Source organism: Suricata suricatta, chromosome 11, assembly GCF_006229205.1.
Source record: "Suricata suricatta isolate VVHF042 chromosome 11, meerkat_22Aug2017_6uvM2_HiC, whole genome shotgun sequence".
NCBI classification, from domain to species: Eukaryota; Metazoa; Chordata; class Mammalia; order Carnivora; family Herpestidae; genus Suricata; species Suricata suricatta.
In genome coordinates, this window is record NC_043710.1 from 11,624,049 (window position 1) to 11,639,519 (window position 15,471).

A 15,471-nucleotide genomic window follows, 5' to 3' on the forward strand; every position below is an offset into this window, starting at 1 on the left:
CTGTTCCTTCTTTTTTAGATACTGAAAAATACCAAAATATCACTAAGCAGGTGCCAGAAATTATGAAGTTTCCTTCAGGGGCCAATGGTTGAAGTGGAGCAGCTAGTTGAGGACCCTCGTGAATTGAAAAGTGAAGACTGGGGGCCCCTAAATCAGGGTCTCGTATCACTGCGTGTCTTCAGCTCTTATGAGCAAGTCAGTGAGGGGGTCCCTCAGAGATAAGAAATGTATTTAATGAGGCTTGTCATGTCATATACCAATGACTGAAAAATGTTTCTTTTCTTTTCCTTTTTGTTGATTAAGCTTTCATGTACTTGTAATAAGAGTGCTTGCAAGATACGGCAAGTAGTGAAAGAGTCCTGTTGGTTTAATGTAATAGAATGATACTATACAACAAGCAAGCTGAAATGTGCCTTGAGAGTCATAACACCGTCTCCTGTGGCAGCCATCAGCAAGGACATGTCAGTGTCCTTCCACATAACTTCTAGATGAATTGCCTCCCTCAACTCACCCCTACCCAGTGTGTAGTCCAACGTGCTGCATGTGGGTTCCTGCCCTTGACAGAAAGCTAACACATGTGGGGAAGAGACACCGTTCAGTCAGTTCCCATGACAGCAATCAAATAGCATTATCTTGTGTTTGCTCATCTTGTCATAGGCAACTCTCAGGATGATTACCAAAGGACTTTGATGGAGAACATTTCAGAGGTGATGGAATTCATTCTTGTGGGGTTAACAGATGCCCTGGAGATGCAGGTCCCTTTTTTTACAGTCTTCACTGTCATGTACTTCATCATACTGGTTGGGAACGTTGGAATGATCGTGTTGATTCTGTTGGACTCTCATCTCCACACTCCCATGTACTTTTTCCTCAGCAACCTCTCCTTCGTGGACTGCGTTTATGCCTCAGCTGTCACTCCCAAGGTAATGGAGGGCTTTCTCACAGGAGATAAGATCATATCCTACAATGCATGCGCTACACAATTGTTTTTCTTCTCGGCCTTTGCCACTACTGAAAGTTTCCTTCTGGCCTCAATGGCCTTTGACCGCCATGCAGCCGTGTGCAAACCCTTGCATTATACCACCACCATGACAAGTGCTATGTGTACCTTACTGGCCACTGGCTCCTATGTCTGTGGACTGTTGCAGTCTTCCATCCATGTTGCCCTCACTTTCCACCTCTCCTTCTGTCATTCCAATGTAATTAATCACTTTTTCTGTGATATTCCCCCAATGCTGTCTCTTTCTTGCTCTGATATCTACGTGAATGAGATTGTGCTCTTCACATTGGCATCATTCAATGTCTTTTTCACCCTCTTGGTTATCTTGAACTCTTATCTACTCATTTTTATTGCTATCCTGAGGATGCACTCAGCTGAGGGACAGAAGAAGGCTTTCTCCACCTGTGCATCCCACCTTACCACTGTTTCCATCTTCTATGGAACGATCATCTTCATGTACTTACAGCCAAGTTCCAGTCATTCCATGGACACAGACAAAATGGCGTCCGTGTTCTACACCATAGTCATCCCCATGCTGAACCCTTTGGTCTACAGCCTCAGGAACAAAGAGGTCAAATGTGCATTTCAGAAGGTGATTGGAAAAGCAGTCTTTGGTTTAGCCTACTAATTAGAAATAGCATGCAAACTATGTGACCTTCTCTTGGACTTCTAGTATCTAAGAATATTTTCTTATTTTAATTCTTTCTTCTCTTTCATTTCTCTGAGTAGTTCCCTCCCAAATGAGATGGTTTTCTTCATGCTTTGGGAATATGATTGAGTAGGAAAAAAAATTGGATTTTTTTTTCCAGAAAGAGGATGTTGCTCTATCTTAAAATGAAGATTACAAGCCTAGATACTTTAAGTTCCACAGTACATTGATTTGCAGGTGAATCTCATAAGTGTATAATACCACTCAAGTCAAAATAATTTTATGATTATTGTATATAGTATAGAGGCATGGTTCTCAGACATTCATTCTCTTAAGAACTACTTTGAGGGTCGCTTGGGTGGCTGAGTTGGTTAACCACCTGACAGCTCAGGCCATGGTCTTGTGGTCCACGAGATCTGTGAAGTCCATGAGTTTGAGTCCTATGTCTGGCTCTGTGCTGACAGCTCAGAGCCTGGAATCTGCTTCCAATTCTGTGTCTCCCTCTCTCTTTGTTCCTCCCCCTCTCATAATCTGTCTCTGTCTGTCTGTCTGTCTGTCTGTCTGTCTCTCTCTCTCTCTCTCTCTCTCTCAAAAATAAATAAACATTAAAAAATAATTACCTTGAGAGGGGTTCCTGGGTGGCTCAGCTGGTTGAGTGTCTAACCTCAGCTCAAGTCATGATCTCACCGGTTGTTGGTTCAAACCCCACATCAGGGTCTGTGCTGACAGCTCAGAGCCTTGAACCTGCTTTGGATTCTGTATCTCTCTCTCTCGCTCACTTTCGCTCTCACTCTTTCTCTCTCCCTCTCTCTCTCTCTCTGCCCCTCCTCTGCTTGTGACCTCTCTCTCTTTGTTTCTCTCTCTCTGTCAAAAATAAATAAAACATTTTAAAAAAAGAATTACCTTGAAAGATGTTGAAATGCAGAATTCCAGGAACTAATTCCAGATCATCTGATTTAGTATATATATGGTAGAGCCCAGATATCTGTAGAATTATCCTCCATTATCCACATATGCCTGGATCCTGAACATAGCAAAAATGCCAGTGGTGAGTGTAGATAATGGATACTATGTGAGCTTAATCTATTTAGTTCCTGAATTCAGAGAGAAAAAAAGAACTCTGAGGGTGAAAATATACCCATCTTTATTCCTTACCTACATCCTAATAAAGTTCATATTAGAGAGTCTGAATAGGAAAGTCTACCTACATTCTTAACAAGCTTCCCCTGTATATCAGAAGATGTTGGTGTGCAGGTCACACTTTGAGAACCGTTCCTGAGAGCAGTGTCTCAAGAGCATCATTGCAAGACCAGCAGCATCAGCTTCACCTGGAATTTTTTAGAAGTGACAGTTATAGAAACCCCCACCCCAGACCTACAGAATCAGATCTTCTAGGACTACAGTCCAGCTATTGGTATCTTAGCAAGCCCTTCTGGTGATTCCAAAGCATACTTCCATTTGAAAGCCATTGAACTCAGCCCAGAAGCACTAACCTAGAACAGCGGTTCTCAGCCTTGACTACACATGACAATAATCTAGAGATTTTTAAAAATACTGCCGCCTGGACCCCAGCTGTGGAGTGTAGGACATTATGGATCTACGGATAAGACCTGAGCACCAGGAGATTGTCAAACGCAGTCACTTCTCCAGAGCCTGATATAAAAGGGGACTGAGACCCCCAAAAAAGATAACATTTATTTATTTATCATCTAGTGTCTACTCATTATATGCATATGTGAGCTCATTCAGATCCCTCTGAGGTTATCAGCCATGTAAATATGATAAAATGGAGGCTCAGACACAGGCAGATGGTGGCAAAGTGAGAATTTTGAACCCAAGTCTGTGGGACTCCAAAGCACATTTTTTCCAGTTGACTTCAGCTAACAATTGATTAACACCATAATAGCATGTAGTGGGCATAAAAGATACAAAGATTAAGAATTATTCTATCAAGGACCACTAGTCTTCTCAGTATAATACAATTATTTTTGTAATAAATCACTAGGACTCAAAGAGACATGAAAAGTCACAATAATATTGATCTAGCATCTCCCTGAACCTGTTTAAATATCCTTTAATGTTGACATTCTGAAGACCCCAAATTCCCACTACTCATCAAAGTTCTAAGTAGGGGCTCATTAAACCACATAGATTTTTTTTAGGTCATCAGACATATGTAAAGGGAACCAGAGCCTATATGTCTCATCCATGCTTTGCTGCTGCTTACAATACAGCCCTTGCTATCTGGGAAGCCCTATCATCCCTATTTTCCAGAAGCTTCATACTACAATTCACTTGGTTAAAGACACTTGGCTGGGAATCCCACATGCTCCAGTGAACATCTTTTGAGAAGATGGAAGACCACAAACCTTAACATCTGATGTGCCCACCTTCATTAAATCCCAAATGTCTCATCACCTACAGGGAAGAAATAAGAAAAAGGCAGTAAGGAGCGAATGTGTGCACAGAAAGCCTCCACGCCCTGACCTTTAAGTCCTGGAGGGCTGGTGTGGGGCATTAGTCACAAGAGCTGTGCAGCACTTTCAGCAGGTAGGTGTAGACAGTGATTTAACTAATGTAGTGATTCATCTCTTGACTATCCTTCTGTAACTTTTTAATAATATCATAATAAATTTATACAATCAAAAGTTTCTGTCAGATTATTTCTGAAAATAGAAGCAGCTATAACTGAATGTGTGCCCCCAAATTTCATATATTACATCCAAACACCCCATGTGATAGTAGTAGGAGATGGGGGCTTCATAAGGGACAGATTAGGTGTCTAGGGCATGTGCTCTTAAAAAAGAAATCCTAGAGAGGTCTCTTGCCTGTTCCACCAGATGATGAAGTAGCAAAAAGACAGCTCTCTATGAACCAAGAAACAAGGTCTCTCTTATCAGACATGGAATCTGCCAGGGCAATGACCTTAGGCTTCCAGCCTCCAGAAGTGTGAAAAATAAATTTGTTCTTTATAAGCCACCCAGGCTTTGACATTTTGTTACAGCAGCCTGAGTAAACTAAGACAGAAGCATTAGGAACAGATGAATGAACTCGAGCCCTCTCCCAACCTATTAACCATGGCTTTGACTTTAACAAGACATGAAACTTCAGGTCAACAGTGAGGGGGATTCTTTTTAGGTGAATCACAGAAGAATGAAATAAGATCCTCAGCCACTCAAGTTCATTGAGGCCAAGATGTAGTTTTCTGCAAGTTAAAAGACATCCCTGTGCCTGCGTCTAATGGGAACTGTGTGCTCCTGAGGACTGCTCTTAGCTCGTACATCAGCACCCTCTCCTTTGCCAGGCTTGGATTTTACTAGGAACCATTAAATGTTCATTCTATGAGAAATTAAGCTATTGATTGAGGAAATACGTGAATGAGTGATTACATGAGTGAATAAATAAATGAGTGAATGAACTGAGATTGAGTAAATGAGTCATCACCAAGCTGGGTTCCTAATGGCTAATTATAGGATTCAAGATTTGCTCATTTTATGAGCCCAAATAAAGGTTATATCTCAGATCACCCCACAAAGTTCCCTCTTCCCTCATCCCATGGAAGTACAAACCATTTTCAGTAAGTAAACTCAATGCTTATATCTTAGGCTCAGTCCACCTGTCATCCTTCGAGCTTTTGAGGCATTCCAGATGATTGTGAAATTCAAGAATTTAAAAGTGGTTAACTTGAATCTAACATATGGAAATAATAAATAACAAGATAGTCAACCATTATAAGAAAATTAAGAAAATTTCTACTGGTACATATGGAATACAAAAAAATAATGGCCTAATTTTTTTTTTACCCCCTGGCCCAATAACCAGAAAGAAAAGCAGAGGGGATAAGAACTGGCATACACTGAAGGCTCTTGCTCCGATAGTGCTAGATTTACTCTCTCTCTCTACATGACAGTGAATGTCTTTATTCCTCATGGGAGCCTCATAGTTTGAGTTGTCACTCCTTGTAATCCAGACTGCAAGAACAAGACTGCTTGATTTTTTTTCTCTAAGGAATTCTTTTTTTTTTTTTCAAGGAATTCTGATTAGAAAGACAAACATCCAGAAAAGAAGTCACTGATAGCCTTACAACCATAAGAAAATTGTTTCACAAACTCTCCATTCTGAAGGAGTGTTTAGAAATTGTGCTAGTAGTTGAAAAGAAAGAAGAAAGTTATTCTTATTGATGGCTCCCCAAGAGAGTGCTATTGCTGAGAACAGGGCTGGAGGGTGAAAAGAAGAGGGAGAGTGAGATAGAGAAGATGCTGAGCACGTGTGGATGTGAGGGAGTATTTCAGTCACATTCTGCCGGAAAAGGAGTTGCTCCTTTGCATTGTGTGAACACCCTTCCATAGGGGTCTTGATGAATCCATCAAGAATAATTTATTACAACTCCAAATTCTACCGTGTGTGTGCGTGTCAGCATCATTATGCAGGCAAGCCCTTCTGACCTTGTTGACTGAAATAAAACTTACCAATTTAAGGGTTAGAGTATTTGGAATCCATTGAAGGTTATTATTTGTTACATGAGAGTCAATGTTGTTCCTTATGGAGCCAGTGAAATTTCATCAGTAATCATCCATTTAACATCTGGGGAGAAAGAAGCGAGAAAAATTTTCTTCCACAGCTGTAACTACCTAAAATTATATACCATGTATTTTGAAAGACATAGTTTTGGGGCACTTGGGTAGCCCGGGTGGTTAAGTGTCAGAATCTTGATTTCGACTCAGGTCATGACCTCACAGTTCATGAGATTAAGCACCATGTCAGGCTTGGCACTGACAGCATGGACTCTTCTTGGGATTCTCTCTCTCTCTCTCTCTCTCTCTCTCTCTCTCTCACTCTCTCTCTCTCTCTCTGCCCCTCCTCTGCTCACACTTTCTCTGTATCTCAAAAGAAGTAAATAAATGTTAAAAAAAAATAAAATACATACTTTTGTTCAAAGGTATGACTGGACTTATAACCTGACCATGATAGGCTGAAAGTATCCTGACAACTTAGTTGGGTAAAGGCCAAAATAGTATGCCTGCTCATGGCAAAGGCATTCAAATACACAATAGTCAAAGTCAAGCCACCCACTTGCTTTGGGCATGAAATTACAAACATAAGAACAAACATGATATTGCATTATAAATATAACTACCGGATCAGTTATCATCATGGAAATATGTAGGAATGGGGCAGAGCTCAGCAGAGAGAAATATGATATAATTGACAGGGGAAGTGAGGAAGCCACCAGTGATGGTGGGGCACTGTTCCTCCATATGTTCTTTATTCCTTGAGAGAAAAGTAGAAATTATAGACTTTTGAGGTGAGAGGGGACCATAAATGTCATCTAGTCCAACCACACATAATATAAGTGAGGAAATTCAAATATAAAAATCAAAATATAAATATCTTCAAAATTTTCCTGAGTTGTCTTAGTATTTAAGTGGTAAAGTTCAGCCTAAAATTCACATTCCCAATTACCCAGACAAGGATAATTTTAATGTAGTCTACTCCTGGAAACCCTGAGCCGGCATGAATGCTTCCCATAGATTGAATTTGCCAGAATACCCATCATTAGGTTCCTATGGGTTGGGTATAGATAGGAATGAAGACAACTCCTTGTGGTCCCCAGACAACAGTTGTCTGTGACTATCAAGGTGCCCATTAACTTTGTCACAGTTGATAAACCCAGAAAATTTCCTCCCAATATTTTTTAGTTGAATTTGGTTTAAGAAAGGTCACTGGGGAAATCCTTCTCTTTGGGACCCATTATTTTTAGACATCGTATAAAGAGTTAACTTATCTGACTAAATCAGGCAAAAATGGACTCTGAGTAAAGAGGAGAATGCAGAAAAGGAGTCTGGTCCTTCCATGCAGGACTCTGGCTTAGAATAATTCCAAAGTATACCCACTTTCCTTTCTCTTCATCTTGCCCTACCCCAAGAATGGCTTCTAACACCTGACTCCCTTCCTGAACACCAGCACATCTCTACCATTCACATTCAGATATTATAAAGACATCATCTACCAGAGACTCTTCATTACCAGGGGATTAAACACATCTGAATCCCATGTATTTTTATTTCACTTCATCCCTAACGAACAGAATACAGAGGGTCAGAAAGCATTCTGGAAGCCCTCCCTTAATCATCAGTAGGCATAAACACAAAATTTTACCCTTATGAATGTTCTTTGATGGCTGACGAAAAGAAGTGAATTGCAAAGAGGTAAGGAAACATCTTAAGAGACTTTCCTTTTTAAAAACTAATGGTTATTTTTTTCCTAATTGATCTTAACTTGCTTAGTATAATACCTTTGGGCAAGGATAGGCAAACTAGGCTACACACCAATTCAGCCTCTTTTTGTGGAACCCTTGAGCTAGAAATATGTTTTGTACTTTAGGAGAAAAAGAATAAAAAAAGAGAGAGAGAGAAAGGAGATTGGGAAGGAGGGAGGCAGAAAGAGAGAGAGAAGAAGGGAAGGACAGGAAGGAGGGAGAGAGGAAGGAAGGAAAGAGGGGAAAAAAGGAAGGAAGGAAGCAAGCAAGGAAGGAAGAGGTGAGGAAACAAGGAGATGCATATACACAAGGAACTCAGATGGCCTACAATGCCTAAAATATTTTCCATCTTGTCCTTTATAGAAAAAGTTTGCAATCCCTAGCTTAGAGTGCAAAGAAAAATTTCGAAGTACCTGTAGGAAGGGTTAAATAAATCAAATAGCTTAGTGGTTTGGATATAACCATCCACATTCCCAGATGAGGACAATGAGGCTCCCTTATATTGTGGTTTGTCCAACATCATGAAGCCAGGGCCCAAACTTAGGTGTTTCTTTTCCAGATCCTAAAAGCTTGGCCTTGAATCACAACTCCACTACAGACCAGCTGTTTAATCTCAGACCATTTAATCTTTCTCAGTTCTTGAACTGTAAGATAGGCATAAAATATGACCCATTTCATGGTGTAGTTGCGAAGTGTGTCTGAAGTAATACATTGGAGAGTTTAGAAGCGTGCCTTCACATTATGATACAAGCAATTATAATTATGTTTGAATATACTCTCAAGGCACATAAAGATGCTTTTGTGAAACACCAGAGAAGTAAGTTTTGAAAAGTTAAATTTATAGTTACTTCTGCACATCAAAATTCTAAGAGTCTTTTAATACTTATCTCCATTGCAGGTCACAAAGAGAATATTTAGTTTTTCCCAAATATGCCTGACTATGTCTATATGTATCCATGTATCTATTTGTCTATTCATTTATAAATGTCTGTTTCTAGGTATCTATCTATCATTCTATGCATGAGGAGTATTTTATAGGTTGGATATTCTAGAAAGATTACTAAGAAATTCTCACTTAGAAGAGGTTTTTCCCAAATTTTGTTAAATATATGGTCTCTCTTACATGACTAAAGACACACATCATTTTTTCATATTTTTAAAATATTTTCCCCAGAACTGAGACTAAGATTTCAGTAGATGTCAGGTGCTCAATAAATGCTAGCTGGCTTGCTTGCTTGCTTGACAGGGCTTAACCCGACGCAGGCTCAGCATTCTTGTAGCTGAGATATACTCATGGTTCTGCAGTAGGTCATGCAAATAACATCTTCCCGAGAGGTGCAGAGAGGAGAATCAGGAATTCTTCCTGGATCATTGCTTCCTGAGCAGAAACTTGTAGAAATTAGCTAGGAAGAAAAGAAGGAAAAGTTATCCAGGCTGACAGACTTTCAATGATTTCAAGAGATAAGATAGAGACAAAGGGATTGGACAGAGTGAGCACTGGGAAGAGGTGAGCCCCTCAGAACAGCTAGACACACTAAGTGAAATAAACCAGTCACAAAGAAACACACTGTATGATCCCACTTATATAAAATAACCAGAGTAGTCAAAGTCATAAAGACAGAGGGGCCCTCCCGGATGGTTCTGTAGGTTAAGGGACCAACTTCAGCTAAGGTCATAATCTCGCTGTTAGTGAGTTTGAGCCCTGCATCAGGCTCTCTGCTGTCAGCACAGAGCCCACTTAGGATGCTCTGTCTCCCTCTCTCTCTGCCCCACCCCCTGCTAGCACGCGTTCTCTCTCTCTCTCTCTCTCTCTCTCTCTCTCTCTCTCTCTCTCTCTCTCTCAAAAATAAATAAACATTAAAAAAAAAACCATAGACACAGAAAGTAGAATTGTGGTTGCCAGGGGCTGAGAAGAAAGAGAGATGGGAGGTTATTTAAATGTACAGAGTTTCACCTTTGCAAGATGAAAAGATTTGTGTCGACAATGGCATTGTTAGTTGCACAAAAATTGCACAAAAATATGAATATACTTAAAGCCATTAAACTGTACACTTAAAATGATTAAAATGGTAAATATTGTGTTATGTATATTTTACAATAGGAAATAGTTGGGAGGGGGTAAGAGCAAGGACCACCCAATGCATTCTGTGTATATTTTTACTAATATGCACACGAACACTACAGATTGTCAGCTAAGGAAACTGAGCTTTGTAGGTTTACTTATTGAATAAGTAAAATTTCAAGGCCAGAGAGCTGCATGTGGCAGAGCCTGGATTCAAATACAGGTGAAAGGACCGTAAAGCCTGAATGGTTTCTCACAGGAATAATTGACTCAAGAATTTCCTGCACAGTGTTCAGTGAACAATATGGTGGGGACAATATGGAGCAGCAGAGACTTTTCTCAGGCTTCTTTACTCATACTTTGCAGAAGATTGCCTCTCTCTCTACATGTATAGGCTCAGAGATTGAATATTTGTATTAGACTCTCTAAAAGAATTGTTTCAACAAATCTGTCTTTTTTATGTAGGTCTTTGGAATGTCTTGTCAAAGTTGCAAAGTATTGATAACCATTAAAAGAGTAAAATCCATGAACCAAAGACTGTAGGGCAGACTCTACCTTCTAACAACTAAATCTTGCTGAGTTGGGGTCTTAGTTTTGTCCTTACCTGTATGTATGTTCTTCTAATTCCTTTATGATTTTGTTTTTTAAGAATATGCTTTCTGGCCATCCAAACTAAATTTCGGTGAGTGATATTTTTTTACTTAACACCAAAATGAATCTTAGTCCATTATTCCATACTGTGGTTATTTGAAAAATAGTTTGAGTTATCATTTAGTGAATGTTTATAGGCACTGACACCATGTTTAGTGCTTTTAACTTATTTTTGCTGTATTGTCAAAGGAACCCTTAAGATAAGTGCCTTTATCATCATTCTCTTGTTACAGATTTTAAAAATTGAAGTATATGAATTTTATGTAAAGTACCCATGATTGTCTTGAACCCAAGAAGTCCGATGACAGAAAACATGCTCTTAGCCAATCTACTATGCTGCTGTGCCTTTATCATGAAGTGGAGATTCATATATTTATGACTATTTTCTATCTTATTGACCTCTCTATTCCTACATGTATTTTGAATTGACTTAATTTTGATATATGACCTGTTATCACTTATGCTATAATTTAATACTTAATGCAAGTCTCACCCTGACCTTTTCTTGAACATCTATTCTCACTTGGATATTCTTCCAAATAAACTTGAATCACATTATGAAATACACAAAAGTGTGCACATATACACAATCAAATTATCTTGGGATTTCTTAATCAAATTCCTACCAACTATATGCATTATTTGGAAGATAGATAATACTAAGATATTGAGTTTTTTTCATCATAAAAAAGGCTGTAATTGCTGCCTTAAAATTGTCGTATGATTACATTTTTTGACATTTTATATTTGTGTGGCTATTGATTTAGAATGTTCTAAGTAGCTATTGCTGGTATGGAGGAAAACTTTTGTGTTTTATGTAAAGTAAATGCCCTTTCATCCAATGCAATCAGCGCCAGAGCTTGAGCAGATAATTGAAAAGGCAATTACAAAAAAATTCGTTTTATTATTTTTTTAATGTTTATTTAGTTTTCAGAGAGAGAGACAGAGACAGAGTGTGAGCAGGAGTGGGGCAAAGAGAGAGAGGGAGTCACAAAATACAAAGCAGGCTCCCATCTCTGAGCTGTCAGCACAGCACCCAACTCAGGGCTTGAACTCACAGACTGCGAGTTCATGACCTAAGACAAAGTCAGATAATCAACCAACTGAGCCCCCCAAAATCTAATTTTAAAATGTTATGTATTCCTTACAGTCATTAAGATATAACTGCATAAATGTAAAACATAATTGCACATTTTTACCCCTAGTCTCCTGATGTATGTCCAAGCCATTTCTGTGTGTGTGCTTCTGGTTGACTGGTTACTGCAAACTGAAGGGTTTCATACATGAACCCTACTCACAAGTCACCATCTGCAATTTTTAAAATCAATGTCTTTGGCACACAATGAAAAAGTAAAAACATTTACTTGCATGCTCCCTTCTCTTTTTCTGATTTTTCCATCAAACATTTACAGGAGCTCTGCCCATTTAACTAACTCAAGAGTAAATTATTACTTGTTGGCAACTCACGTTTCTTAAATATTTCCAAAACATTACAATTGATATGCATGGAATAAAGTCTTTTTGTGTTCATAGTTCAACATTTCGTACATTATTCTAGACACTTGAACAATATCAAGTGTACTTGGCTTATTCACTGTTGGAAACAAAAACGATTTGGTAAGCCAAAAACTTCAACTGGAGAGTGTGTAACTGCTTAGATGTACATTTGGAAGTGAAGACTACTCGTGTCCAATTAACTCAGTGTGCTGTGAACACCCAACGTGACATTTTATAGAGGGAAATGAGAACGAGGTGGTTGCATACAAATCAGTTAACTATTGGCTATTTAACACATTCTCTTATCAATTCTACAACTTCTCAGTTGGCTGCTCTGGGGTTTTCATAGAGATAATGAGATGTCTGTCATCTCTTTTGGTTGGAGATTGTGACTTATTTCCTATTTTAGAATTTCTGGAAATTTTTCAGATAAAAATAATGGTAGTTTTTATATGGCACTGTATTTCCGCCTCTTAAAAATATTTTGTTTCTTAACTTAATCTGAACATCTGTATGTTTTAATAGGGGATATACCCCCAACTGTATTTATTGTCCTTTTTTTGGTAGCTTCAAGTTCTTATTTAAATTATAGTTAATTAACATACAGTGTAATATTAGGTTCAGGTGTAGAATTTGGTGTTCAGCACTTGCATACAATACCCAGTGTTCATTACGAAACTTGTCCTCCTTGGTATCCATCACCCATGTAGCCCATGTCCTCTCTCACCTCTCCTCTGGCAACCCTCAGTGTGTTCTCCATAGTTAAGAGTCTGTTTTGTGGTATGACTCTCCCCACTCCCATGTTCATTCATTTTGTTTCTTAAATTCCATGTATGAGTGAAATCTTATGGTATTTGTCATTTCTCTGATTGACTTATTTTGCTTAGCATAATACTCTCTAGCTCCATCCATGCACTGCAAATGGTACGATTTCATTCGTTTTATGGCTGAGTTATAGTCCATTGTACATATATACCACATCTTCTTCAGGGCTCTTTCTGTAACCAGAGAACTCTTGGAAAAGAAAAGCAAACCTGGAGACATCACAGTTCCAGACTCAACCTTTGCTGCAAAGCTCTACCCATCAAGACAGTCTGGTACTGGCACAAAGACAGACACATAGATCAATAGAAAAGAATAGAGAACCCAGAAATGAACCCACAACTATATGGTCAACTAATATTTGACAAAGCAGAAAACAGGATCCAATGGAAAAAAAAAAACCAGTCTCTTCAACAAATGGTGTTGGGAAAACTGGACAACATACAAAATAGTGAAGCTGCACCACTTTCTTACATCACACACAAAAATAAATTTAAAATGTATGAAAGACCTAAATGTGAGACAAGAAACCATAAAAAGCAAAACAGAAGAGAACGAATAGGCAGTAATCTCTCTGGCATTGACTGTAGCAACTTTGTATTAGATATGTCTCTGGAGGTAAGGGAGTCAAAAGCAAAAATGAACTATTAGGACTTAATCAAGATAAAAACTTCTGCATCGCCAAGGAAACAATAAAGAAAAAACTAAAAGATGGAATGGGAGAAGATATTTGCAAATGGCATATCTGATAAACGACATATCCAAAATCTACAAAAAACTTATCAAACTCCATACCCAAAAAACAAATAATCCAGTTTAAAAATGGGCATAAGACAAGACACACAGATGGCTAACAGACACATGAGAAGATGCTCAATTTCACCATCATCAAGGAAATACAAAGCCAAACTACAATGAGATGTCACCTCACACCTGTCAGAATGGTTAAAATTAACAACACAGGAAACGGCAAGTGTTGGCAAGGATGCAGAGGAAAAAGATTTCGCACTGTTGGTGAGAATGCAAACTGGTGCCGCCCCTCTGGAAAACAGCATGGAGGCTCCTCAAACAGTTAAAAATAGGAGCACCTGGGTGGCTGAGTGGGTTAAGCACCTCACTCTTGATATCTGCTCAGGTCGTGATATTGAGCTTATGAGAACAAGTCTCACATCAGGCTCCTTACTGGCCATGAAGCCTGCTTGAGATTCTCTCTCTCTCTCTCTCTCTCTTTCTCTCTCTCTCTCTCTCTCTCTCTCTCAAAGCTAAAAATAGAACCACCCTACCATCCAGCAACTGCACTACTAGGTATTTACCCAAAGGATACAAAAATACTGATTTGAAGGGACACATGCACCCTGATGTTTAGAGCAGCATTATCTACTATGGCCAAATTATGGAAGGAGACCATATATTTATTATCCTATTTGGCATATTTCATCCTTATTCTGACAACAATTTTTTGGGATGGAGGAGACAGAGACAAAGTGTGAGCAGGGAAGGGGCAGAGAGAGAGAGAGAGAGAGAGAGAGAGAGGGAAACAGAGAACCCAAAGCAGGCTCCAGGCTCTGAACTGTCTGCATAGAGCCTGATGAAAGGCTTAAATCCACAAACGCGAGATGGCAACCTGAGCTGAAGTCGGACACTCAACTGACTGAGCCACCCAGGCACCCCGTGACATTTCTTAAAATATTATTGTTCTATAGAATTCGTATCCATTTTGTTTTCCTTTTTCTTTTGAATGATACCTTCCTTCTTTCATGTTTCCCTTTAATTTTGGGGAAAGACATTTATGTACATATATATATTTTTTGGAAAAATACTTTTTTTCTGCTTAATAGTAAAGTGATTCATATTAAAATTAAAGAATATACAAAGAATAAACTTTTCTCTAACCACCCATATTGCAATAAAGCTTATACTTTAATCATATAAAGTCTATATGTAAATCACTCTTTATATAGTTTCAGAAAATTAGCACAGTTTTACCTCCCTCTCCTTTCTCCTACCCATTTTTCATATTTTTTTATATTAGTTGAAAGGTTTTAGATCCAGATAGCTATTAAAATTATTTTTCATGATAAACTTCTTAAGACTTATATTTGAAACTTCTGTTCTTTATAAAACAATACTTGAAATAACTATTTAGCAACAACAGTGTTCTACTCTGTTTTATTTCTCATGACTTTTTCATCACAAAATACCCAACACTTAATTTTTAAGTTTAATTTTTTATCAAACCAGATGATTTGACTAATTGAGTTATTTTTTCTGCCTGTAATGTGACTTTATTTTAACTCAGGCAATAAAACAACTCAGCAAAAAAGATTCAGCCCTTCTGTTCTTTTGCAGGAGCCATGTTTGCTAAGAGCCCTGTCCTCAACCAAACCGGCCCCACTGAGTTCGTGTTCCACGTGTTCACCACCGTCCCTGAATTCCAGGCCCTCCTCTTCCTCCTCTTCCTCCTCCTCTACTTGCTGATCCTTTGTGGCAACACGGCCATCATCTGGGTGGTGTGCACGCACAGCTCGCTG

At 38.7% G+C, this 15,471-nt stretch overlaps 2 protein-coding genes across 2 annotated transcripts in view; both read left to right on the top strand.

Annotated features, from left to right (window-relative positions):
• Nucleotides 1–689: 689 nt before the first annotated feature.
• Nucleotides 690–1,628, top strand: LOC115306989 (olfactory receptor 5B12-like). The gene has a single exon (XM_029957602.1). The coding sequence runs from the start codon at nt 690–692 to the stop codon at nt 1,626–1,628; it is 939 nt and encodes a 312-aa protein (XP_029813462.1).
• Nucleotides 1,629–15,294: 13,666 nt separating this feature from the next.
• LOC115272393 (olfactory receptor 10Q1-like) overlaps nt 15,295–15,471 on the top strand; it is a 917-nt gene continuing 740 nt past the window's right edge. The window contains 1 exon segment of the mRNA XM_029915474.1: nt 15,295–15,469. Within this exon segment, the coding sequence (XP_029771334.1) occupies nt 15,295–15,469 (175 nt within the window).

Coding starts and splice junctions, on each gene's coding strand:
- LOC115306989 (XM_029957602.1), top strand. CDS start 690: ATGGAGAACATTTCAGAGGTGATGGAATTCATTCTTGTGGGGTTAACA.